The following is a 25,991-nucleotide window of genomic DNA, read 5'->3' on the forward strand; positions in this document are numbered from 1 at the left end:
GCTATAAAGCCACATTTGCGGGAACCAGCGTCACCGCTGCACAGCAATTATAAGTGCTGGGATTAGGTTAATTAAAATGATCAGCTTTTGATAGGTGCCTTTATAACATTGCTGCTCCACGTTATCTTTTTTCCCTTTATTTTGATCGTGAGGTTTGGACGGGAATTCTGGAGAGAATCGAGCTGATCATGAAGTCGGATATTTACTGTTCTCTTGTGTTTTAAAGACAAATACGACATGCGTTTATTGAGGGAAGGTATTTTGGGATGGATTATCAAAGGACATGATTTTTGACGCGTATTCTTCATTAATAAACACTGATATGTTACCAATTGCGTAAATGGAAATGCTTTTCTAAGAAAACCTGTTATTTAAACAGACGAAATATCGTGTCGTTTAGCTTTCATCTTGTGCCATCTTCCTAGCCGGTTGTAAAATGCTGTGACACTGAAGACACGCTGTTCCTCGATAACAGTTTTTTCTCACAACACAGAATGGGAAACAAATAGCTCTCGTTTTCTCTCTTTCACGGTTGCGCGTTTCTCATCTCAAGCGATGGAAACATTGTGAGGCTTCAGACTGTAACTGACGGACGCTTGCGAGAACTTGAGAAGCGGGAACAGCGACGGCAACAGTCTCGACACCACAGACATACACGAATGAAAATGCAACGGGCTTTTCAAGTCGATCGGAGCGTGAAGTCCGCGCGCCACGCTGGCTAGGAGGAGGTTTTGCGAGAGACAGCAAGCATCTTGTTTCGACCCCCATCCTGAAATGAGGCAAAATGTTGATGTGTGACAGAGGAGTCCAGATGCTGATCACTACAGTGGGCGCTTTCGCCGCTTTCAGCCTGATGACTATCGCTGTGGGGACGGACTACTGGCTCTACTCGAGAGGAGTGTGCAGGGTCAAAAGTAATAACGAGAACGAAACGAGCAGGAAAAACGAGGAAGTGATGACCCATTCAGGGCTGTGGAGAACCTGCTGTCTAGAAGGTAGCCTAAGCCTTTGCTTTTAACATGTGCTCTTAAAAGTGAACGATGACTTGCGAGCACTAACTTATGTGGTTTGTTATCTAAAACAAAAATATAGGGCTATATTTTTGTTTATATGACAAACCATGTTAGTGTCAAACCTTGCAATATTATTTTGTAAATATAACATATAATATTGTTGTATTTTTTTAATGAAATAGATTTCGGATGCATTTGATAGAATTAACGATATGACACCGTTTCTAAACCTCAGTCACCTGAAATTACTTTTAATTCTGAAATACGTCGATCTGTCTTCACTGTGGCTTCATTATATGTTGTCATGACTTGATAAAAGCTGATTTAAGCTTTCAGTCACGAGTCCAATCTTTTAAAATAGCAGCAAGATTATTGCGTCTGTCATATAACCAATAGATCCGCGCCAAATGATCTAATTACGCACTTGTCAATCCAAAATAACACCAGCAATTATATTGATTACCTTATATTACAGTTCAATAAATCTATAAATCTTGTCAGTTTTGCAATTTGTTGACATGGAACAGTTCATTTGTCACGAGGCGTTTGCACGAAATAACCACAATGAATCTGCGTTACAGCCTACGGGAAGAACTCTTATTGTTCAGACATGAAACATGTAGTCAGGTGAGGTGTTCTGCACAGTTGTGAGCAGCCTGTTGTCTTGACCCACACACTAAACCCTTCTATACTGTTCTTTGAGAGAAAATCAAAGCAAAATCAAATCGAAGGCCTAACGCTTAACTCCACAAATTCCCCCGTAGAGTTTGACAGTCCATACAGGACACACTGTGTATTTCTTCACCCTCTTTGTTCTCCAGACAGATTCATTTTAATTCATTGCAATTTGGACTAGAGCAGCCCTGACAACGTTTGACTGGAAGCAGAATAATGTACTTCATAATGTCTTTTCAAACTTTGATTAATCTCCTGCCCCGGGGAACACAGAGAGGTGACATGACTGCAGTGTGATGGGAAGATCCTCATCTTTAATTGAAAGGGATGGGCGCAATCCGATAGATGTGGCCATGGCAGATTACACAAATCCAGTGATTGACTTTTCGGTATTAATTTAATTGAAGCGAATGTCACTGTCACACAGCGCACCGGATACCCACCGCCATATTTGATCCACTTTTACACAATAAAAAAGATTCACGTGATTTATTCGCTCAATATCAACAAGAGATTGATCCATCTTTGGCAAGTGGAAATCAGTCACGCTCTACATTTATCCATACAGTCGTAAATTGGGGGGAATGTAATAATTAGGCTGGACAAGACGTTGATGCACATGACCACCCTCCTTGAATATAACCTTTAGGGGCGTACTGTTATACACACCCATCAACAGCCGCCAGTGCATGTCAGCTTTGATGTTGTTTAATGAACTCTTGCTGCATGCTCACGCATGCGCCTCTGAAGACATTTGACCTCTCAGTGGTTATTCTTCACAGTTTGAATGCCGATGCATTGAAGCAAAGCATCCGAGTTTGCACTTGGCAAAAGACTGTACAGGTGTAGAATTATAAGCGTATTCCTCTGTGAACTACGTGAAGCTGCCATGAAGAAAGTGTGAACGTGTTTGTTTATGGGGGTCACACTGCCTTTCTGTTCATCCTGCTTTAATGTCCAGCAGTCAGGTCTGTTAAATGCCCCGGGGGAGTTCATCAAGTACAGCTCTGTGCCAATATGTAAATGAATCTGCAGGAGGAGGCCTAAATAGCAACACTGATCCAGACTTCCTGGATGAGCTGTGAGCTGAAGTGCGAGTTGGATTTGATGGGCAGTAAGATTTGCTTAAGATCATGATCTCTAGCATATAATTATAGTTTAAATGGCTGGTGGTACAGTCATATGCTTAACACAAACATCATCTATAATTTGCTATTAGAATTCATCTGAAATATAAATCAGCCAGCGCATGTGATCCGTGATTCATTGTGTACAGATTCCCATCCGTACCCGGTTACGGAAATGCATGACTTTATTAAGTAGATATAGTGTGTTACATAGCATGTCATGATGGGAGGGCGCGTTTAGCAGTTATGTATGTAATAATAATAAGGAACGCTCTAGTGGAATGTAACACGGGTTCATATGCTGAATGGAGGTGTAAGATTAATGCGGTACCTCCTCAAGTGCAGGTGGATCTCAGGGGAACGGTTTGGCCGTGCTCAGGATAAATGATGACCTGGGAACTGAGGTGGGGGGGGGAGAGAGAGAGAGAAAGAGTGAGGCAAAGCAGGGAGTGATGAAGAGGGACTCTCCCTTCCAAGTGTGCACCCAAGCAAAGCCTGTCTCATACACTCTCATCACGCACACACATCTCCTTGGAAACCAGCCGCTCCCGCCTGCGAGATATGCCCACTGCTCTATCTCTATACCTTCCCCCATCCTCAGCCCTGCTTTGCAGCCTCCTCCTCCTCCTTCTCCCCTTGGTTAAGAAGGCTTTGGATAAATACAAAAAGTGTGAGTTGCCTGGCCACCACGCTGCACCTCAAACATGTGTCGAACATGTGCGGTGAGGAGCTCATTGGGATTCAAACACACCACTTGATATCCTTACACAGGTGGTTTTTTTATGTGCACTGAAGGTTGAGGTAACACACATGGACGGTGAACTTCATTTCCTATGGCACTGTTAATGGAAGAAACTTGTCAGCACTTTGCAGAACATTGTTGTAATACAGTTTTTATCTCTACAGTAGCAGATTTTTGAGACCATTTAAATGAGCAAAAGAAATTAATAATGAATGTTTCTTTGTGTTGAAGCCCTGTCAGTATAACAGTCAGATATGCCTCGTACCATTTTCGTTTAGCGTCACTGACGGGAGCTCCTGCACTTTATTGTGTGAAGACATGAGGGATTGTGAAGAGAATTCTTCACTTTAATTGAATTGAAAAGATTGCAAGCGTAGCAGTCTGTTTGTTTATGACAAAATATAAACATATTTTAAATGTTATTTTAAGTTTTTCTGAATTGACTATTTATAGAACATTTTTGTTATAGGAACAGTTCACCCAAACAAGAACATTCTGTCATCATTTATTTACTCACCCTCAGGTTCCAAATATGTATAATCTTCTTTGTTCTGCTGAACACAAAGAAAGATATTTGGAAAAATGTCAGAAACCAAACAGATCTCATCCCCCATATACTGCCATAGTAGGGCAAATAAATACTATGAGAGTCAATGGGGATGAGATCTGTTTGATTACTCACATTCTTCCAAATATCTTCCTTTGTCTTTAGCAGAACAAAGAAATGTATACAGGTTTGGAACAATCTGTGGTTAAGGAAATAATGACAGTATTTTCATATTTTGGTGAACCATCCCTTTAATTCTGTGAAAAACTAACAATATTTCTCCCAAATTTCAAATAAAAAGATTGTTTCCATTTGCATTTATTTAGAGAAAATGAATACTGGAGAAACAGGTCAAAATGACAAAAATTATGCGTTTTTTTCAGACCTCAAGTAATGCAAAGATAACAAGTTCATATTCACTTTTAAACAGTATTATTTGTACAGTATACATGAATTAGGGGAAAAGTTCAAAAACCTATTTGTTAAGGTGATAGCCATGTGTCTTGTCATGCTGTCAGTCTTTCACGTCGCTGTTGGATGACTTTATGTCACTCCTGAGGTTTGATTTTGTTGAAATTCAACAGACACTGGACTGGAAGGACAAGTCTAGTCATAGAAATGCTGATTACATGAAAATTAGGAATGGTCAGTGGATTTTTTCCAAAGTTGTATTTCTGCATTTACATTTATGGGTCTTGTTATTCCGAGTTCTAGATGTGTTTACAAATACAAAAATACATTGTGTCTGTCTGAGTCTGAAACCATGCAACATTTAGTCAACCGATGTATCAATATCAAATGTTGTACAGAATCAATACGGTATTGATGTTAGTTTATTTTTCTTTATTTCTGACAGTGGTGGTGGGTACATGCTGTTCTATGAAGCCAGCAGGAGAATGTGGACCATAGTGAGTCACTGTTGTTGTAGACTCTAGCCTGTGATGCTGCTTCTGCCCCTGGCTGCGATGACCTTTGTGAGGCAAATTACTCTTGATAGATCCTCTAACAGCATTGGTTAGGCTTGCAAAAATAGCTCCCGTGTCTCCTTCCCATCTCAGAGGGCTACCAGAGATAACATAGCCGGCCGAGATGAAGTAAGGTAGAACTAGACGCTCTCATCTGCATTCGGATTGGGTTAACTTTAATAACCTATTTAAAAAACCCTTTCAAAGCTGCCCGGCACGATCAATCACAATTTAATCTCTTGACGTAACAGATCACTTTCTAAAGATTGGTGACGTGTAAAAGGGCTTGCAACTAGGAGATGGGTTTAATATTTATATATATTTTGTTCTGCAAGATGCATCCACAGAGGAGTATTTTATAGTTGTATGATGTCGGCTGGTCCTCTTCTGACCTCAGTCGAGTGGAGTGTTCTCTTTTGGACATGTGCCGACTGTATACATAAGCACAAACACGATTTCACACAGACCTGCCAGAGATACTAAGTGGCTCACATTAGGTTGAGATGAAAATGCCAGGGCTGGGATGGATTACATATTGGTTAGGCTACTGGGAAAGGGGTAGTGCTGAATAAAATAAGATACTGTATTATATTGAAGAGACGCACAGGGAGCCAAGAGAAAGCAGGCCTTAAAAATCTGTTTGTGCAAACACTTTTCAATGAGTGTTGATTTAGGCGATAACAGGGCTTGTGAGAATGTGTTGCTGGCACTCTGTCTTGGTGCATGTGTGCGTGTGGCCCTCTTGCTCTGCCACTAGTATTGTCACCTTGTTGCGATTTAGAAAGAAGACTTTCATAAAGGCATTTATATCCAATATTTAAAATATTGTATGTGTTTCTATACCATACACATACCTTTTATAAACAAACAGTGTAACATATTTACACTGATGTTTGCTTTTCCAATTATGAATTTTTCTGTGCCTGTGTTTTATTTTTAAACCTTAAAGAGATAGTTCACCTATCTTGTCATTTCAAACCTGTATGGCTTTCTTTTATAACATATCATTTCTTTTGCATAGCGCAATAAGATTTTGTTGCTTTATGCGTAATTTGACAAAATCAGGCTTAATATTGCAGAATAAAACATTGTTTTTAAAAGTAATAGTGCATTTAACTTTGTCTAGAACATTCTGTAATCTATCCATAACTCTTTGCGCAAAAGATGGGAGAGATGTCCGGTTCAATGTAAATAAACACGTTTCTCCCATATTTTAAGTCATTAGTTTATAGCAGAATGTGAATTTACACTGACAGCACTTAAAAACTACATCAGCATACTGTCAACTACTTTATAGAGGAATGGTATGAGGATTTTAATACTTGACGACGGATATTTAGCAACTTTATTGATTCAGTTGTTTTGACTGTAAACCAATGAATAATTTGAAAATCATGGAGGATTTTCAATATCCTACATGATGTTGATTGTGTGCTATTTAAAGATGTGGTAAATCATATATTTTTTTATTTAAAAGCGAACTGCAAAGGGTTGCTTGGGCCGCACGCACATATCACAGCTGGCCATTGATCTTATACATTTTAAAACGTTATTAAAGATCATGTCCTAAAGCTGCCTTTTTACATTTTTAAACATTATCTTTATGTTTTGTTAAAAAGACGATAAGTGGAAAAAATACCTACAGTACACCAAGCAACTCAGCTGAGAAATGTAGTCCAAGTCCACATCATATGATGTGATATATTCCAACAGATTTTGAAAACCCGTTGGTAAAATATAGCAAAGAATCCTTGTAAATCCAGTTTACTGTCTCGCGTTGTTATTAAAGACCATACAGTGGTTTGATGATTACATGAAATCTATTTGAACTCCCATTTATAACTGGGAACTCTGAGCACATCCAGGCTAAGTAATGTTAAATGTTTTTTATCTATTTGCTAGAGATAAGCTGTCCACATTTTAAAGTTTGTGTTTTATAAATTAAAAATGAATCAACAGTTTAATTTTGATCAAATTGCTACAATTTTCAAACACAAAAACCATAGTTGATGGTTATAAAAGTAAGGACAATATAAAAAAAATTATGATGGATTTGTATATTTCAAAATAAAATATATTTTTGGGAATACACAAATTTGTGAAAACGGCACTAAAAGGACACCCGAAAAGTAGCAAAAGTAAAAGATGAAGGAATAGTAAAAAATGTGGACAGGATGTGACATTCATATAATAAAAGAAAAATCTGTCAGTTTTTTTAATAAAAACGAACCCCCTGGGATATAAAAATACCCGTAGCTGAAGAAATAATAGGGATGCACACCTACGCTTTACAACTGTTGTAAGTAAATACTGACTCTTGTCTGCCACTAACAACAATAGGTCTTGGAGTCCCAAGGTCCTTTGCGGTGTCAAGCACACACTTTCACACACCTTGGGCAAACATTGATTGTGTTAGCCTCTGGGGTTTTTTCTCCTTATGTACTTAGAACTCAATAGTATAGCTATAGCTCTTCAAAGTAGGACCCAGAGTGTCCTGTCTGCACAAGTCACTGCAAGAATTATTGTGGCTTTGGCAATGAGTAAGTGTCTTCAATATCTGCAGCATGTCCACCTGCGGGGGTTCATAAGCTCACCGCCGAACAATAGTTATGGCTTTGTCCCTGTTTTTATGAGCTATCTGTCTTGTGTTTCTGTGATCTCCTGGAGTATTGTGATTAGAAGGCCTGCAGAAAGAGCCGTGTTCCTCCCCCATGTTATTAAGTGCCGTTATCTCCCTTGTGCCCCGGTTGTTTACTTGCATCCACTCATGTGGAACAGTTTTTGGCACGTAGCATGTCCAGCTCTGTATTATAGAGATCTTGCATGTTTTTTTTTCTTATGTTGGTGAAAATGAAAAAGGGAAGGTAGAACTGAATATTGATGTGTGTGTGTGTGTGTGGACGTGCATCTATTTCACCTCTGCATGAGCACGGTCACCGCGGCTGAGTGCTAACGAGCCAAATAAGTCCATTAAACTCAATGTTGGCCGTGCCCGAGGAGACCCCTCTGTGGAGAACGGGCTGGCAGGAACCTTTGGCAGGCGGCTTCCTCTAATGCTTTCATGGAAAGCTAAATCAAGCGTGTTGTGCTTGAAAGAGCAGCCATGAGATGAAGGCCACTGGATGCATGTGTCAGGAAAAAATGCTTTTCAGATGTTCTTCATTGCAAATCACAGTGTCAGCAGTGGCTGCTGTTTGACTCTCACATACAAACCAGCTGCCTTTGAGACCCTCCCATATGCACAATAAACTTCAGCAGAATGCTTCTCATCCGCGGGATTAGACTCCGGTGGTGTCAGGCAAGTGTTTATCAACAGAACATACGGCCTTAGGATTAGCCCCCACATGAAATGAACTCACTTTCATGCCTGTGCCGCCACGCGCGATTCAGCGAGCCCAAATATTCATGAGCTCTGCCTTTGACAAGTGAAAGACAAAATGAACTCATTGAATTACAAATAGGGAAAGCGGCCCTCTTTAAATGACGCTAAACGCTGTCACTTTCCTGTCAGAGCGCCATGGCCTTGCCGCAGTGAGTCAGCGGTCAGGTTCGGGTCAGTTTTTCATCTGAAAATGAACATTGTGGCATGAATGTACGGAGGAGATGAGATATTGTAGCGAGATGATGGGGTGATGTGCCCCGTGTAAAACCGACTCCCTCAGGATTGCTTAAACTATTCTGCACCCGAGATCCTTTCAAGAGCCCCTGCAGTCCTCGAGGAGGCGGCTGCCTCTATCAGCTGCTACACAACCCCACCGCCCGTCCTCTGAAGTGTGCTGTCGTTTGAAGAGACTCCATTTAATGGAAAAGACCAAAGCAGAAGAAGTGAAGTTAAACAAACAAGTACAGTTATTGGGCCCTGCTGAGAGAACAGTAATAAGCAGCTAACAGCGGCAGAGCGAGCGAGCGAGAAAGAGAGAGAGGGGGGAGAAGAAGATTGCCTCTTGTAAAATTTGAAGTCTTTCAGCTCCGTCTCGGTGCCGTTGGACAGGCCACATTGCACATTTATTAGCTCATTCTTCAGAAACATGATTTAACATGGACACTCTGTCTTATCACAGCACTCAAATGAAGCATTACTTGCTTTGTTGTTTAGTTGAATTAGCCGGCTGATAAGCGATCCTCTCGTTCTGGTAGGAATATTGTTGTGATGAGGACTTAGCCCTGTGGAGGATCATTAAAACCATGCTTAATAAATGTAGATGAATCACCGTGTAAAAGGCATTAGACCAGGGCTAGTCAACTGGCCGCCCGCGTGCCAAATCCGGCCCCCCAATCATCTTTACCTGGCCCGCCTTAACATTTCAAATATGTCCCTCCAGAACTTGCACTTCTAAGTCCGTGGGGCACCTAAAGATGCATTAATAGTGTTCAGTTTTTTCAGTGTTTTGCCACTCAAGGGAGCATGTTTGGGTGCGTTCACGTGGGAAATTGATGTCACGGGGCAAACCCTTTATGTGACGGCAGTTTAATGGCACTGGAGGCAGGGATTACTTTTGTGCTGGATGTATAAACGTTTTTGACTTTTATTGATTAGACTTTTAACCAATATCTTCATAAATATCTTCTCGTTAAAACAATGCCACCGACATCTTGGATGCTCTGGGGGGACTGGGGGAGAGAAAATTAACAGCAATTTAATTTTGGGTAAACTAACGCATTAACCTATTACCTGTCGGAGCCCTTTTTGAGCCTTCACATGAAAACTGTTGGAACTAAAATGGCGGTAACTCATGAATTCTTTGGAATACAGACTTACAGTTGGTCTCGTTTGAAAAGAGAAAAGTAGCTGATTGTTGAAAAAAAAAAATCACACACACACACACAAAAGAAATTAAAGGGTATGTTGTTAGGTTTATTGTAAAAATATTTTTTTTAATATATATTGTAAAAATAAATGTAAAATAATTTCGATTAAAAAATATATATTTAAAAAAATACGGGTCGCAAAAGGATAACAAAAAATCTAAGCACACTCTTTATAAAAAGGAACTCTCCCTACATAAATTATTTAAAAAAACACCAAAGAAATCTGTATTCTAGAGTCTTAGACCTTTCCAATGATATATAGTTTGTCATGATTCGATTAAAAATTACATGAACAATATTGACGCAAACTGAGGTGTCCCGTATAGGGAACAGGTGACAGTTAACAGGCTACGGAATATAAAATACAATTAAAAAGACAACATCCCTTTTAATTAAATATCATGAAAGGGCACAAATACTGGATGCAAATTTATGTGTGCATGTTTTAATATATGACATGTGCTTACAGCAACAAAACAACAGTATAAAAGGAAGAAAATGCAAAAAAATCAGATATACTAAATAACTGAAGAAATGACGATATGGTAAAAAGACTGGCCCGCATCCTGTTTAGACTTTTGGAATCTGGCCCTCAAAGAAATGTAGTTGTTCGTTTCACAGCCTACCTGCAAAATAAGGCAAAGATTTAGGTTAAAGACGGCATTACAGTAATTAGATGAAATTGTCATTAAAAGATGGCAAAATGGAGCTTAGGTGTCTCGACCAGATTGCTTTAAGTTCAAGACTTTGCTATTTCAAACCTGTATGACTTTCTTTCTTTCTGCAGAACACAAAAGAAGATATTTTGAAGAACATTGGTAATCAAATATCACTGGTCCCCATTGACTTCCACTGTATGCACACCAAACCACTGAGACATTTCTCACAATAGCTTCTTTCGAAACACTCATATACAGGTTTAGAATAACATGATAGTAAAAAATGATGAATTTTTATGTTGGGGCGAACTATCTCTTTAACCATTCTATGAATGCTGATAAAAGAACTGTGATACCACAGTTAAAGATGTAATCGTGTAAGAATGTAAACAAAGTTACGATGGCATGAAAAGCTCAATGAGTCTAGGTTGGCAGCTAGAACAGAGCTACGGTGTCTTATTATTATTTCTTCACATGTAAATCGATGATTTTTGTTTGAGATTGCCTCCCATGCCAATAGATTTGGCCATTGTATTACAGAAAGGGTGAAATCCCACTTGACAGGAAATTTTATGGAAATGCTGACTTGTGCTCCATTGCACCTTTCATCATAAATGAAGTCTGTAAATTCCCTTTAAGCTGAGGGTGAATGCATAGGAAAATTAAGCTGAGCATGTATTTCTCTGAAGTGTGACTAACCGTGTGTCAATCAGAGCAAGGCAGGCAGGCTGTGTGTGCTATCAGAAGAGCTACAGGAGTAAAGCGCCTACCGCCACCCACTGCAGACCACACAGGGCCGGGAGAGAAGTGCGGAAATGCTGAGGCTCAGAGGAACACAAAAGCCATCGAAAGACTCTCTTTTCTTCATCCCCCCTTTATAAAAGTCTGCTTTATCTGTTGGTTGTGCACTGAAAAGAAAAGAGAGCAGTACCTGCTACACAATCTGCAGGGAGGGACGGATGGAAATGTCTCCATCAGTTCTTAATCTTTTGGGTGTCTTCCAAACAAAGCTGTCACCTTTGAGGAGATCTCTGTTGAATTATTCACACAGGGGGTGTGTCACTGCAGTCACAGACCTCTGGCCTTCTTCTCGCCGCTCTATTCACCTTCTCTCCAAAGCGGACACCCAGGGGCCCGTATCGACATGGGCAGATGAGTTGTTTTCTAATCCACATAAAGGTAGACTTTAATTGAAAACACATCTCTGGTGAATTTACCTCAACATTGACTGTAAACAACCTCGCCGTACCTTTTCTCTCTCTTACTCTCTCTCTCTATCAATGTCTCTATTGATATGTAAGTCCGAGCACTTCATTAGGTTAAAGCGTGAAAGACTCAGATGTAACTAATTGTTTTAAGAGGGTCCCGAGAAAAACGGGTCAATGATTGGACAAATCTTTTGACCTAAGGGGGGCCACGCAGAGAAACGGCACTTGCCTTTTTATCGATGTCACTTTTTGTGTGAACGTTTCCGCAATGTTCCAATTTCCTGATTATTCGGAATCATTGGTCAGCATAGAAACCAAATTAGGACTTTAAGTTCTAATAGAAAGTATTCCTCGCAGGCGTTTTGGCCAGGGGACCCTTTGAGCTAATAGCATCAGTGTTGGGTTTATTTATTCAGAGGCTGTTTGTAATGATAGTAAACACGGAGATAAAAGCTAATGAAATACTTCCCTGCTAATGCATTTCCTCTTCCTGCGTGAAGATGTCTGACAGCTCTGCAACTTAAGTTGTGACAAACACACAGTCGTTCTGCAGGTTTATGTTATGGAAATGGAGACGGAGAGTTGGGCTCTAAATCTGAGTGATTGCAGGTAAAAGCAGCAGCTGGATCTTATGATGCTTTTAGTGCTTGTGTCATCCATCGTGGCGGATTGGTGGAGGCAGAGGCCATGCAGGCTTTACCGCACACTTTGCTAAAGCGATTGGTGTGGACAGGTGATTTATTGAAACATGTCATGACATGATCTTTTCAGTTGATATTCCAATAGCCATGGGAGAAATTTCCAAATGGGCCAAAATTCATCTCACAAGCAAATTAATTGAAATTAAAAAGTAATACTTTTTGTGACATTTGTATTCAAATAAGCCATTACTAACCCTTATCATCACTTTACTGACAAATGTCATTTTCATTATTGTACCAGGCTATAATAAGTGCCTGGACACAACCATTTTTAAACATAAAATAAATTTAACATACACTACCATGATGTTCATTTATAATTGAAGACTTTAGATGCAAAAGCCTCTAAGTGCCGTTTCTCTTCTAAACTTTCTTCTAAAATGTGTGTTTTTATCAGACGCAGTAGTTTTTTAAGTTTCACTTTAATTGCAAAGAATATGTCCTTTTTGCCATCAATGTGAAATAACATAATTATTAACATTGTAGCCTGATAGATATAATTATTTTAGAAAAAAAAATGTTATACCTTGCAGTACAGATTGAACAAACTATCCAACCCCACCCCGGTTTTTATGCAATATATAATTTTAGGGTTCAATATGTATATGGTCAAATATTATTATTGATAGAAAATATTTGTATTTATATGACTTTTTAAAATGATGTCATTTTTGTTGTGAGGTTTGAAGTATAGCTGCTGTTTTTGCACTGGTGCTAGAACACGATTATTTCCTTTTAAATGATAACATACAGTACCTAATTATTGATATCAATAAGGAATCATTTTTGTTCCTGCATCTCCAGCCAGGATTATAGACATACAAAATTCTGTAAATACTTTTACCGTTACATACATTTTCTCATGATGTGATTTTGGTCATGCCTTCCATGCCAACTCGGAAATGTGTCATGTATATAAAATAGTAATTTGTTACAGAATGTGCTCTTACAATTCCCATAAAAAGCCAACGGTACACGTCATAAAACACTTAATCATTGTACATTATAACCTTCAAGTCAAGGTGATAAATCAGTGAGGTGTTTTATGCCCTCATTTTAAATCTCAATGAAATTTAAATCAATTTATATCTGAAGGACTCGCATCATGTTAAAGCCCCTCCCACTCAAAACATAAATACGTTGCAGCGATTGCTGTCACCATGAAGATAACGTCCCTCCCTCAGAAACATTGTCGCCTACTCATTTCTGAACATTTTATCTCTGTGTTATGAGCAGACAGTGTGTGTGTCTGAGAGAGAGAGAGTGAATAGAGTTTAAAGGCTGTGAATGGGCAGTCTGTCAGGTCACCTGTAGACACACAGAGGAAGTGATGGTGGTGGAGGGCTGAGGGCCAAGCCAACGGGGATTTCTGAAGAAGCCCGAATGCCCTGATTCACTCTGAATCATTCTGAGTTGTCATCGTGCACCACAGAGACGGCTTCTCTCCCATCATACAGACACACAAACACACTTACGGACACATGTAAATGAAAGCTATGATGTGGGTCAATGTGGTTTCTTCAAATGTGGTGACCAACCTTTGAATGGCCTATATACAATCTCAACACACTACTATGAAGAGAAGAGTATACATGAGGTCCCTCATTTAGATCACCCAAAAATGAAAATTCTGTCATCATTTACCCTGTTATCATTTCAAACCTGTATGACTTTCTGTCTTAGGCAAAACAGAAAAGAAGATGTTTTGAAGAATGTTGTTAAATTGGCACCCATTCACTTGCATTGGTTATATCCAATTGAAGTGAATGGGTGTACGGTTACCAACTTTCTTCATAATATCTATTTATAAAGAAAGTCATACAGGTTTAAAATACCTATCCATTTAAAATAAATTTTGGTCACACTTTCCTTGAAGCTTGTATGTATAATGCATTATGAAAGTAGTTTTAAAGCATTGTAATGCACCTTTTAATGCATTGTAATGTCTTATAAATAATTGTTATTACAGTCATAGCAGTCAAAAATCATAGCACTACACTACACATTTTAAATTGGTTATACTTCTTTAGAACTACATATAATGCATTACAAAACACATTATGAAGAATTATAATGCATTCAACCCTTTAATAATGCTTTATAATGCATCATACATACATGCTTCAAGGAAAGTGTCACCGAAATTCTTGGTTGAATTAATCCACATATCCAGCCATTTATTAAATGATTACATTTTGGTGTTTTTAATGAATACAGGTTTGAATTGACTTGAAAGTGAATTTACAAGCTATATGGTAGTTGATGCATCAGAATTCCTCAAATAAATGATTTAAGACACAAACAAAGCGTGTATGGCTCTTCCTTTAATAAAGTAGAGAATGTGACAGCATGCGCATGTATTTTGCTACGATAAACCTCTTCATTAGCCGGTCACATGTTACGCCCTAGGGCAGAAGTGTTATTTTTGTTCATTTGTCATCTTGAGCGTGCACAGCCGAGTGAACAGGGGTTGTCAGCGAACGCACAAGACGGCATGCATACACGCACACATACACACACACTCAAGCAGCTTACCATTGCCGTGCTCATTGACCTGATAAATGCATAAGAAATCACAGTAAAGTAAACACACTAAGACACGTTCACTGTTTACGCTTACACCAGAAAATGGATTCCTGTAGTATTTATAAATGCTGCTGTTTAACACGCACACAGAGAAATACAGCCTAACGGCCTCTCTTTCTCTTCTTCATGGCTGCAGGAACATTTCGAGGTGTATGTAAGAAGATTGACCACTTTCCCGAAGATGCAGATTACGAACAGGATGCAGCGGAATATTTGCTACGTAAGTCTGTTGAAACAACGCGCATCTGTGATCTGAAACCCACCACACATTCACCCCTAACACACACAACTCCCCCACGGTTTTCATCTTCACACATCTAGCTATCACACATCCACCCAGACAGTGATGATATGCATAGAAAAAGCTCGTATTGGTCAGAATGATTTTCTTGTTTAGTCGTGCTGGGTTTCCTCAGTTTTCACAATGACCTCCACACATTTGGCCATCTTATAGATTAGGAGCAGCGTGTCTTGAAATTGCTTGGTGACTGGAGCTGAACAAAGTAGATGCACGCACTCAAGCATGTCATAGTTTATGCTTCATGATAAATCATGCTTACCCACAAGCCACTGTTCTAGGTATTTGGTTGTACTGTTTAAGTGACATCTTCTTTAACCAGCTCCACTGTGCAAATTCATACATATTCTAGGCGTTTTTATTATCTCCTTGTATGTTTTTGTTGTTTGTGTGAATTATCTCGTTTATAATGAGACACCCAGCAGATGCCTTTGATTATGCAACTCTCATGCAGCAATGCGTATGGAATGCATGCAGTTGCACATAAAAGTAATCGTTTACGCCCAAATATCTGTCAAATGGGAACCCGGACCACAAAACCAGTCGTAAGGGTCAATTTATCAAATTACGATCTATGCATTGTCTGAAGTTTAATAAATAAGCTTTCATTGATGTATTATTTGTTAGGATAGGAAAACATTTGGCTGAGTTACAATTATTTGAAACTCTCGAATCTAAGGTTGCAAAAAATCGAAATATTGAGAAAATCGCCTTTAAAGTTGTCCCTGTAGCAGGCCATTGCTAAGAAGAGACAGGTTTGTTAGAAGACTCTCTATTGGCTTACTGCTGTAATGATGTTGTGGAAAGTAGATGAACACGAAAGCAGAAATTATAAGCTTTATATAAATGTGTATATCACTTGAGTCAGTAAATCTCAAAATGGCAGCAGCAAGCTATGTTTGTAGGTGTGTTTCTAGCCAATTTTGTTGTTGATTTTGCTGCAATCCAATCCACTGTTTTATTTATTAAAATATCTTATATTAATGTCATAAGGAATTTTGGCATAAAAGAAAAAACATTAATTTTGACCCATACAATCTATTGTTGGCTATTTCTACAAATATTAAGACTGGTTTTGTGGTCCATTAAAAATCATATATAAGTCATATGGATTGTTTTACATTTACATTTACATTGAGTCATTTAACAGACACTTTTATCCAAAGCGACTTACAAGTTGGGTAAACCGTGGAAGCAATTGAGTCAAAAATTAGGACAACCAAAAGCACAAGAGCAATAAAAACATGTCTCACAAAGCCTACTATATTACAGCGGGCCAAGTTTAGTTTATCTAAGGATGCAGGTTTTTTTTTTTAAATATTGTAGAAAAGATATTGAAATCAGAAATGATCAGTCAGGTGCAGACAGAAGAGATGTGTTTTCAGACGATTCTTTGAGTGTTTTGTTATTGTGCTTGACAAACACTCACTATGAACTGCTGTATGGCTGAGCTTTGTGAACACAGAAATATGTTATTTGATTTCCACACAAACAATAACAGCATACAGGTTACAAGACAGAGGGTGGGTAAATAATGACCTTTCTTGGAGTCTCAAAGCATAACACAAAATAACACTGGAAACACAGTTTCTGCCAAAAACTATTTACAATAGATATCTTAGATGAAGACAACACAATCTGTGTCAGCATGCTGACTGTACAGACATCCCACCAAGACTTTAAGGAAACAAAGACTGTGTAAACAGAAGCCCAGAGGCATGGTTTAAAGCTCTGCGTGGTAGCTTCATTCAGTATTCTGTAAAAAAATTTATATTGCCATTGATTTGTCAGTCAGATAAGGATTGCAGTGAAATGCATTCATGAACACTGCAAATAAACACTTTGTGAGCAGATCGGGAAAGAGTGTAAGAAGTGTATGAATTTAGTGTATGAATTTAGTGTATGAAAGGGTAACGGTGTCATTATATCTTAACAAATAGCCTACACTACACACTTTTGAGAAAAAGGTACTGTGAATTTATAATTTTGTTCCTAGGGGAATAAAACATTTAACTGTATCTTTAAAGGTACACAATAGGTCCTTGGGGTACAACTGTGCACCCAAAACGGTACAACAAGCGCTTAACCCTTGTCCCAGACTAATTTAATGTTAGAGTTGTCTTAATCGATAAAAACTTGCACTGAAATATCTTAAAATATATCAGTGGGATAGTTTTGTCTCAAGATGTCCGCCAGTGATCTTTTTTTTTACATATGTTTTTAAAAACGACTTAAATATCCTAATTTGACCAAGGCCTAGTCCTGTTTTAAACTAATCCCTGTCCGGTAAACAGCCCCTTTATGTTTTGTAGTGTAGTGGTACAAAAGAGTTCCACCATATTGTACCTTAAAAGGTACAGTTTTATACTTTTTCTGACAGTACACACGGAAGGCTGTGACTGTTGAGTGCATATCTGACGTTCCACAATTTTTTCATGCATCAGGAAATACATCTAATGGATATACACAAGCCATCATGTCTGTTGCGCTATAAAGACAAATTAACACGCAAAACTATGGATAAGTACAGACATACTGTTTTTTATTCTCATCTCTTGCTCTTTATTAGTCTCTCTGTCTTTCTCTTTTTTATAAAGCACTTCTGTTACCCTTGAGATTTCTGTCTCCCCTAATGGACATTGCTCAATTGTTTCTGTTATTCATATGAATCCTCTGTTGTTACGTGCTTGCAGGGCTTGCAGACGAGCATTCAACAGCCTGCCATGTGCTTTGTTAGCCCTCCTTTTACCAAGGTTTATGTGTATAAAAATATGTGGCAACTTGATATCTCACATAAGATATTGTCGAGCTGATCTAGTAATGTAGTCTTGTTAGGACTGAATAAAATAGCATGATTTATCAGTTTGTCAGCAGGTGCAGAGAGATTGGACAAACCAGCTAGTGTATTGTTGTTTGGTCTACAATAAATATTGCAATATAAATATAATTTTTTAATAACTGAAAGATTTAGTTTTAGGTTATATTATATTATATACCCATATAAATCATGCACTATATAGATAACATTTAAATAAATCTATAAAATAAAATACTGTATATTTAAAAATTATTTTCATTTAATGTTTACATATATCCCTGTAAGTCGCTTTTGATCAAAGTATCTGCCAAATGCATTCGCAGTTTGCATTTGCGCATGCAACTTTAGTGAGTGTGAAAAAGCCCATCCATCTAATTTACAAGCTTATATCTTCAGCCGAGCAAGACAATTGTAAATGTTTCAGAACCCAGCCACGCCGTGAAGGTGTTACCCCATAGAGATCTCACCTGTCAGCCTCACACTGCACCTGAATCAAAGACTTTGATGTCATCCCTTTAGTTGCATACTAACACTCCACACAGTCCTCCTCAATAAATATCACCCGTTTCCAGCTGTAATTAAGCACGGCTCGGCCACTGATCCATTTTTCAAGGATGGCAAGAAAATTGGATGATGGAGGAGTATTTTGTCTTCCCCTGGGCACCGATCTATTAATGAGGTGTGCCATGAGAGACTGCTGATCCACCCAGGAGAATGAGAAATGACGGGAGAGAATGAAGGAGAGAAAGAGGATGACATTTGTTCTGCTTTGGAAGAAAGCCAATAAAGCCATAGGGCACAGTCTTTATATTTATAAAGAAATGTGTTTATGTGCACGATCTTACATGATTTCGCAAAATTAGATAACCTTAATGTCCAAGGTCAATACCTGTAATTGTGTTGTTTTTTTATTGGGAACAGCTAATGGTTTTTAGCTTACGGGTTTCATTTCTGCATCACTACAGAGATCAAACTGAATTGTAAAACAGATTATTTCCCCCCAAAATTTCCTAAATATCTGCCATTGGTGAATCAAACAGATATTTTTGTTGGTTATCAGAGTTTAATAGCTATAGTTATCTACAGTTCATTCTTCCATTACAGCTTGTGTGTTGATATCCTTTTTGAAACCTTAAATTTAGCAGCAGGTCATATTGGCAGGGGCATTATCATTTAAGAGAGTATTTGTTTTTAAAAATCGATATACTTTCATCGGTTTTTGTTATGTCTTTAAAAGAAAAACTGTAACTGACATCTGTTGAGGATGGCCTCAAAACTAACACACATAGACTAAAAAGCAAAACATTTTAAAGGTTGACTTCAGATTAGAAAAAGCGGACACATTCTCAGAACCTTGAACCCCAATCACATGCTACTATTTTATCTGTAAATGTAAGTGCCCCTTGTTAGATGTTTGTTTCTTAGAAGAAAGCGGCTCAGAAGGGCAAATGCTGTAAGGTTGCAGTATGCATACCAACAGCATGCTGATACGAGAAGTCAACTGAGCGATTGACATTGATCCTGACACTCTCCGATGCCTCCTTTAGCTTTTATCCTGTTTCAGAAGAGGCTGATCAAGCTTGATCTGAAGGCACAGTGAAGGGATTGAGGGGTTCAGTTTGAGTACCCCCATGTGAACTGCATTCTCTACATCTGAACTCTACACAAATAATTGCTAGGAAGGCATTTTGGACAGATGCTGTCTGGTGCCATGCTGAAATCTGTGAAGACTTAACTGAACAGAGCACCTCTGTGGAATTTTCTTTATGTAGAGTTACTTTAGATCGCTCTATCGGGATTGAGCCTTCAGATGCTGATTTATTAGTCAAAATATCTCTGTATGGTTCTATTGATGCCTGGGATAGAAGGACAGATGAGATAAAAGTCTTATACCACACATTCAAACTGATGTGTATATGCTTTGTGCCAACAAAATTCTCTTTAAGGGATAGTTCACCCTAAAATGAACATTCTGTTGAATACAAATTGATACATTTTGAAGAATTTAGACAGGCAAACAGTTCTTCAGGAAAAATCACTTTAAAGGGATAGTTCACCCAACAATGAAAATTCTGTTGAATACAAATTGATACATTTTGAAGAATTTAGACTCTTCTGGATCTGCACCGGCATAGTTCACACCCACCTACACCCCATCAAGACCCCTGCGTTCAGCAAACAAGCAGTGTCTTTTATTGCCTTCTCATAAGGGCAGTAAATGGCTTTCCCACTCATTCTCCTTCACAACTCCTTCCTGGTGGAAGATTCTTCCTAACTCTGTCCAGTCAACCACATCTCTCACAACATTAAAAAAACTTCTTAAAACCCATCTCTCCTGTGAATACTTGACAGCAAAAAAAAACTAACCCTGTCTCTTTCTCTCAACAGGTAGTGGTCTAGCTTTTGGTGAAACTAGTAACTTTGTATTAGTACCTTTTGTATCATTGCTCCTGTATGACATCACGTATTGCTCCCTGAACTCTCTTTAAGTCGCTTTGGATGAAAGCATCTGCTAAATGACTAAATGTAAATGTTCTCATCTTTGACATTGTAACATTTTAATTTTTCACACCATGGTATTTTCAAATATCTTTGTGTTCAACAAATATTTAAAGTTTTTAATTTTGAAAACTTCTCATTGGTGATTATATATATACATTTATATACATAAGCAATAGGGAACGAGACGCTATGCTTTTTGAATATATTCACATCTCAGTTACATTTTCCTACTTTTTATATATTGCTTATTTCAGCATTGACCGATCAGCTTTAAATGGTAAATCCATTTAAAGTCTCCATGACATCATGACAATTCTTATATTTATGTAATATTGCAGAGTTAATTAGAAATTATTTATCTGTGCAAGTCATTACATTAAATTCATTTACTTGTGCCTTCATAATCTTTCATCAAAAATATTAACTTCCCCGCCGAACAACATCCCTTCTCTGCATTACAATCGCAACTTTCATGCCCATTTTTAATATAAACTAATAGCACAAAATTCAAAAAAGTTAATTTGCATAAATATGTTTTATGCATGTGTTTGCAATAAGATGCCCTCTGTGCTGTATATAATGACACTGTTGTGCGCATTTGTCCCTTAGGAGCTGTGAGAGCATCTAGCATCTTTCCCATCATGAGTGTTGGACTTCTATTCATGGGAGGTTTGTGTGTGGCTGCCAGTGAGTTTTACAGAAGCAGACACAACGTCATTCTCAGTGCTGGAATCTTCTTTGTCTCTGCTGGTAAGATGCTGTATCTAACCTAACCTTAGCATATTTTTAAATGTTCTGTGTTTCTGTTGGTTTTAGAGCACAGCATGTTGAGAATGGATTAGTTCACACACAGGTTACGATGTCGCCCTTCCTATACACTGCAGCTCCGTGTTGACTTCACAGATTAACTCTGATTATTGACAAAGGAAATGAATGGGCCAACTAGAGCAGTGTAAACAAACAGCAGGCCAACATATTGACCCACTGCTGTAGTTCTGGCCCGAAAAGGGTGACAGAAGGGAATCCTCAAACAGGACTGCGTGTTGGTCAAATATTTAGAGAAGGACCCCATTAGGCGCTTATGAGCACACAAATGAGGTCCACGTGTTACAATTGAATTGAATGATGACTCAATCTCCATGATCATAGCAAACTCACATCCAATGAGTGATCGTCACTTTTTACACACAGTTTGAATTGTCTCATCCCATCAGTAATGATCTAAATATTCAATAACAAACTGGTAATTATTTACCCTTCAATATTGCGAAGATGATAAAAAGCTAATTAAAATGTTTCAATTGTTCTTTTTATCTTTTGTTCCGCACGGCTGATAAGTGATGCATTCTTGTGTAATGATACGGATGATGCGCCTCAGCTGCGTGCTGAGCACTACCTCTTTCTTTCTCTCTCGTCTCTCTCCTGCACGCAGGTCTAAGTAACATCATCGGAATCATCGTGTACATATCTGCCAATTCGGGTGACCCTGGCCAGAGCGACTCGAAGAAGAGCTACTCGTACGGCTGGTCATTCTATTTTGGCGCCCTGTCCTTCATCATGGCCGAGATGGTGGGCGTGCTCGCCGTTCACATGTTCATCGAAAAGCACCGGAAGCTGCGTGCCAAGTCCCGCACTGAGCTGATCAAGAAGTCGGCCTTCAGTCGCATCCCCAGCTATAGGTACCGGTTCCGCAGGCGCTCCAGCTGCCGCTCCAGCGAGCCGGCCTCCCGTGACGCTTCGCCCATGGGCAAGAGCGGGTACACGGGACCCGCAGCGGCAGACATCTCGATGTACACCCTTTCCAGGGATCCTTCCAAGGCTGCAATGGGTGCCTTGCTCAACTCTGAGAGGGAGTTTTTGCAGGCTCACAACTCCAACGCCAAGGACTTCAAAGACGCGGCCAACAGGAGGACCACTCCAGTCTGAACGAGACGAAGATGTCGGGAATCTACAAATAAGCACAGAGGAAGTGCCACGGCCGAGACGTTAAAACTAGTTGGCCCGGCAGGAAGAATTCACTGAAGGCCTGCAGGGCTTTAACCCCGCTTTCTATAACAGTATATATAAATATAGATGGTAATTGTTAGATCATTGGTGCTTCCTTTTAATCCTCATTTCAGTCAACGTTTCTGTCCTTTCACACAGAATCTAGTCACACACCTCCCTCCCCCTAAGGGCTACTCGAGTAGAATGCCAGTCCTCTTTTCAATGTAATTTGTTCGAGTACTGCAATTGGAATTGCTGAAATGCTCAAGGTAGCCCAGTGAAACTGTGAAGCCCTATAAGGGGGAGGATTGTAATGATTTTGACAGATGAACCGAAAGGCTGTCCCACTATTCGCCTTACGCACAGCTCAGTAGCCCATAGCTGGTGAGTGCCTCTTCACACTCACAAGATTGTACACATTGTTGGTTTCTCTCTTGGGTTGGACATTGAGCCTGCACCTAGTGCCACTTGTTGCCAATTCACACGCCATGTTTGACCATGGGCCCCCATCACCCCTATTCATCCCACCTGCAGGGGGCGATGCTGCCTCGGCCTCCACTGTTCTTTAGTCCCATGAGCTAGTTCATTGGGCTCTGCATGCTTTTCACACCAGCCGTTTCCCAATTCGCATACTGTGTGTCCTAAATTGTATTTGAAACAAGAATTAGAATGTCACCAATTACATTATGTTGAAATTAGTTTTTCTATTGTCTACTGCTCTTGGTTAAAATGCAAAGTGCCGATCCATGAACACTCAAGCCAAACTCACTGTGAGAGGGAAGACATAATATCAGTAAACATTACATGAAGAAATGCTTAAATGCACTAAAAACCACATGCTGCCCATCACAAAAACATTACTATTAGGGCAAGTATGTGAATTGGGATGCAGCATATTTATTTTTTTAAGTTTAGTCCCATTCTTCCCATTCCAAACATCCCCTGCATAAACTTTTATAACAGGGTTTAAATGCTTGCTATTAAATATAATCTTTTAGCCCACCAAAGGTTTTGGTATTACATTTGTTTTATTGAGATTTTAAAAATGTAGTTTACTGTGATTTACAATGAGATTTACAGCCTCTTCGGTTAGAGGTTCATTTGAGGCCCTTGTTTCAGATGATAACTCATAGTCTTATTAATATGGATATTGTTGTCATTATTACTGTAGATTTTTCATCTATCAGCAGTGTAATAGCTGGTGGTGGCCAAATGTGGATTTCCTATTTGTGTATAGTTCAACTATTTTTAGAAACAAGCAGGAAGTGTTCATACAATTGCCAAAAAGCAGGGCATCAAGGGTTTATAAAAACAGGCGTAACGAAAACAAAGAGAAATAACTGCCATGTGCTTCTGTTCTTTGTTGATGAATCAGAGCAATGATAGCACTATTCACATATTAGATAACGCTCTTATGGGCTGACGGGACTTTAGGGTCCCAATTTCAACACAAAATGAATTTCACTAATGAATATCATACAAAACCAGTAGAGGACTATATGGTAGTAAGTAAACTCTTATATACTTTTCATTCTAAATTAATGGTATATCAACAGTTACAAAAAAAACGTAAAAAAACTAAACATAAATATATACACAACTTTAGTTGCTTAGTTATCATCATCAGCATCATACTGATTAATATAAACTCCAAGGGCTTTTGGTTTTAACAATCATACAAGGGCTTTAAAGATGTTTAGCCAACATAGAAATAAACAGATTTGCCCTTAAAATATTTAAATAGCAAAACATTTGCGTATCTAGCCATATTCATGTATGCAAAACATCTAAATGTAATGATATATTGTATGCAGTAAGTTTTTCTTTGCATATTTTTCCATTGCTAATCCCCATGTCAATTAAGTAGAAATGGACGTAGACTTTTTAACCATGGACATCTATAACAATGTAGTTTTTCAGATGTTCACCTCATTTCAGAACCCCTAAGATTGTACATGCATGTACTTTAGCCTCCAAATTCACGCTAGCCAGTCTCCCATCTGCAGTTTAATTCATTCAGCTTACATAAATCCAGATATCGATCAGCCGCCTCGCTGGGAATATAACTGTAAATGTTGCCTTTGTTTGGATCCATGTTGTGACGTTGTGCTTTTCGGGGTCTAAAACGAAACGTTTCACATTTGAAGGAGTTACACCGGTGTGAGTTGAACAGTTTTACCCTTCAGCTCTCAGAGCACCTAGTGCCTGTCTCTTCTGCCTCCTCCGAACGCCCATCTTCGGGCCTCTCTCTCTATTTCGCTCGCTTGCTCCTTCATCTCCATATCACAGCCTTGCATCAACTCCTCTTTAACAGGACTGTTATTCCTCAGCCAGTCACATCCATACAGTCTTTGGCACTGTCACTCACCACGTAGGCCTGCGACATTGTGTACGTGACCTCTCAACAAAAACAGCAGTTTCAGCTTGATACATGCTGTAGAAAAAAAGCACACCTTTTAAATACAGTAGTTTACATCTATAAAGATAATAGTTAGAAAGATATTTAAAAATTTAGGAAAATAAAGTCAGTTTTAAGAATGCCAACGATGCACGTCTGTGTCTGTACTTCTTCCCAGAGTGTTTGCAAATGAGCTGCCACATTTAGAGGAATTCAGGAAATTTGAAATGAAGCCAATGGGAAATCACAGCCAAAATGTTTTGTTCCAAAATGAAGAATTTCAATGTCCACCATTGTTAAATGGAAGTGTATGAAGTCAACATGAAATTAAAATTGACCCAATTTGCTTAATGTTTGTTCTTGGACTTATTGTACATCATCCATTGGTGAATGTAATAAATATAGATGTTTTCATTACATGGTTTCTTCAAGATGCTGTATTTTCCTCCGCCTCTGAAGAATTCTTCTCTCCCAAATCAGCTGTCATTTAAATAAGATCAAGTTTAACAAACCAATCCCCATCCTAGGGTTGGGAATCGAAAATTAAATTCCAATTCGGAATCGGAATCGAAAGGCTTGGAATCAGAACGGAAACAAAAAGCAATAGGAATCGGATACTTCCTTTGTGCATTTTTTCAGAAAAGTACACACGTTGCGTGATTTGCTGATATACATAAGCAGGATAAATGGCCATACAGATTGATATCTAAATGTTTTACTTCAACTGGGAAATCGAAAGTGGGAATCGATAAGCAGAATCAGAATTGGAATCGGAATCAATAAAATTCAAACGATTCCCAACCCTACGTTTTACTCAGACGTATGTTTTATTATAGAAGTAAAACGGGTTGAATGCCATTTCATGTTGACTGTAAATAATGATGGTCCACCCTCTAAATGTGTTTGCAAAACAACCATGTCCCTAAACTCACATATCGTTCACCTATTAAGTCATAT

The 25,991-nt window shown here is 38.8% G+C and overlaps 1 protein-coding gene across 1 annotated transcript; it reads left to right on the plus strand.

The window, feature by feature from the left end:
• cacng3b (calcium channel, voltage-dependent, gamma subunit 3b) lies at positions 1-25,451 on the plus strand. Its single transcript, XM_056753887.1, has 4 exons — positions 1-995; positions 15,169-15,252; positions 21,260-21,400; positions 22,083-25,451. Exons 1-4 carry the CDS (start codon positions 785-787, stop codon positions 22,574-22,576), a joined length of 930 nt encoding a protein of 309 aa, XP_056609865.1. The 5' UTR covers positions 1-784; the 3' UTR covers positions 22,577-25,451.
• Positions 25,452-25,991: the final 540 nt, after the last annotated feature.

Source organism: Triplophysa dalaica, chromosome 7 (genome assembly GCF_015846415.1).
Source record: "Triplophysa dalaica isolate WHDGS20190420 chromosome 7, ASM1584641v1, whole genome shotgun sequence".
NCBI lineage: Eukaryota > Metazoa > Chordata > Actinopteri > Cypriniformes > Nemacheilidae > Triplophysa > Triplophysa dalaica.

What these genes read in the sequence shown, in the direction of transcription:
- cacng3b (XM_056753887.1), top strand. Translation starts at nt 785, where the DNA reads ATGTTGATGTGTGACAGAGGAGTCCAGATGCTGATCACTACAGTGGGC. An exon ending in TGCAGCGGAATATTTGCTAC is followed by an intron (nt 15,253 to 21,259) that starts GTAAGTCTGTTG and finishes TTTGTCCCTTAG; the next exon opens with GAGCTGTGAGAGCATCTAGC. An exon ending in AATCTTCTTTGTCTCTGCTG is followed by an intron (nt 21,401 to 22,082) that starts GTAAGATGCTGT and finishes TCCTGCACGCAG; the next exon opens with GTCTAAGTAACATCATCGGA.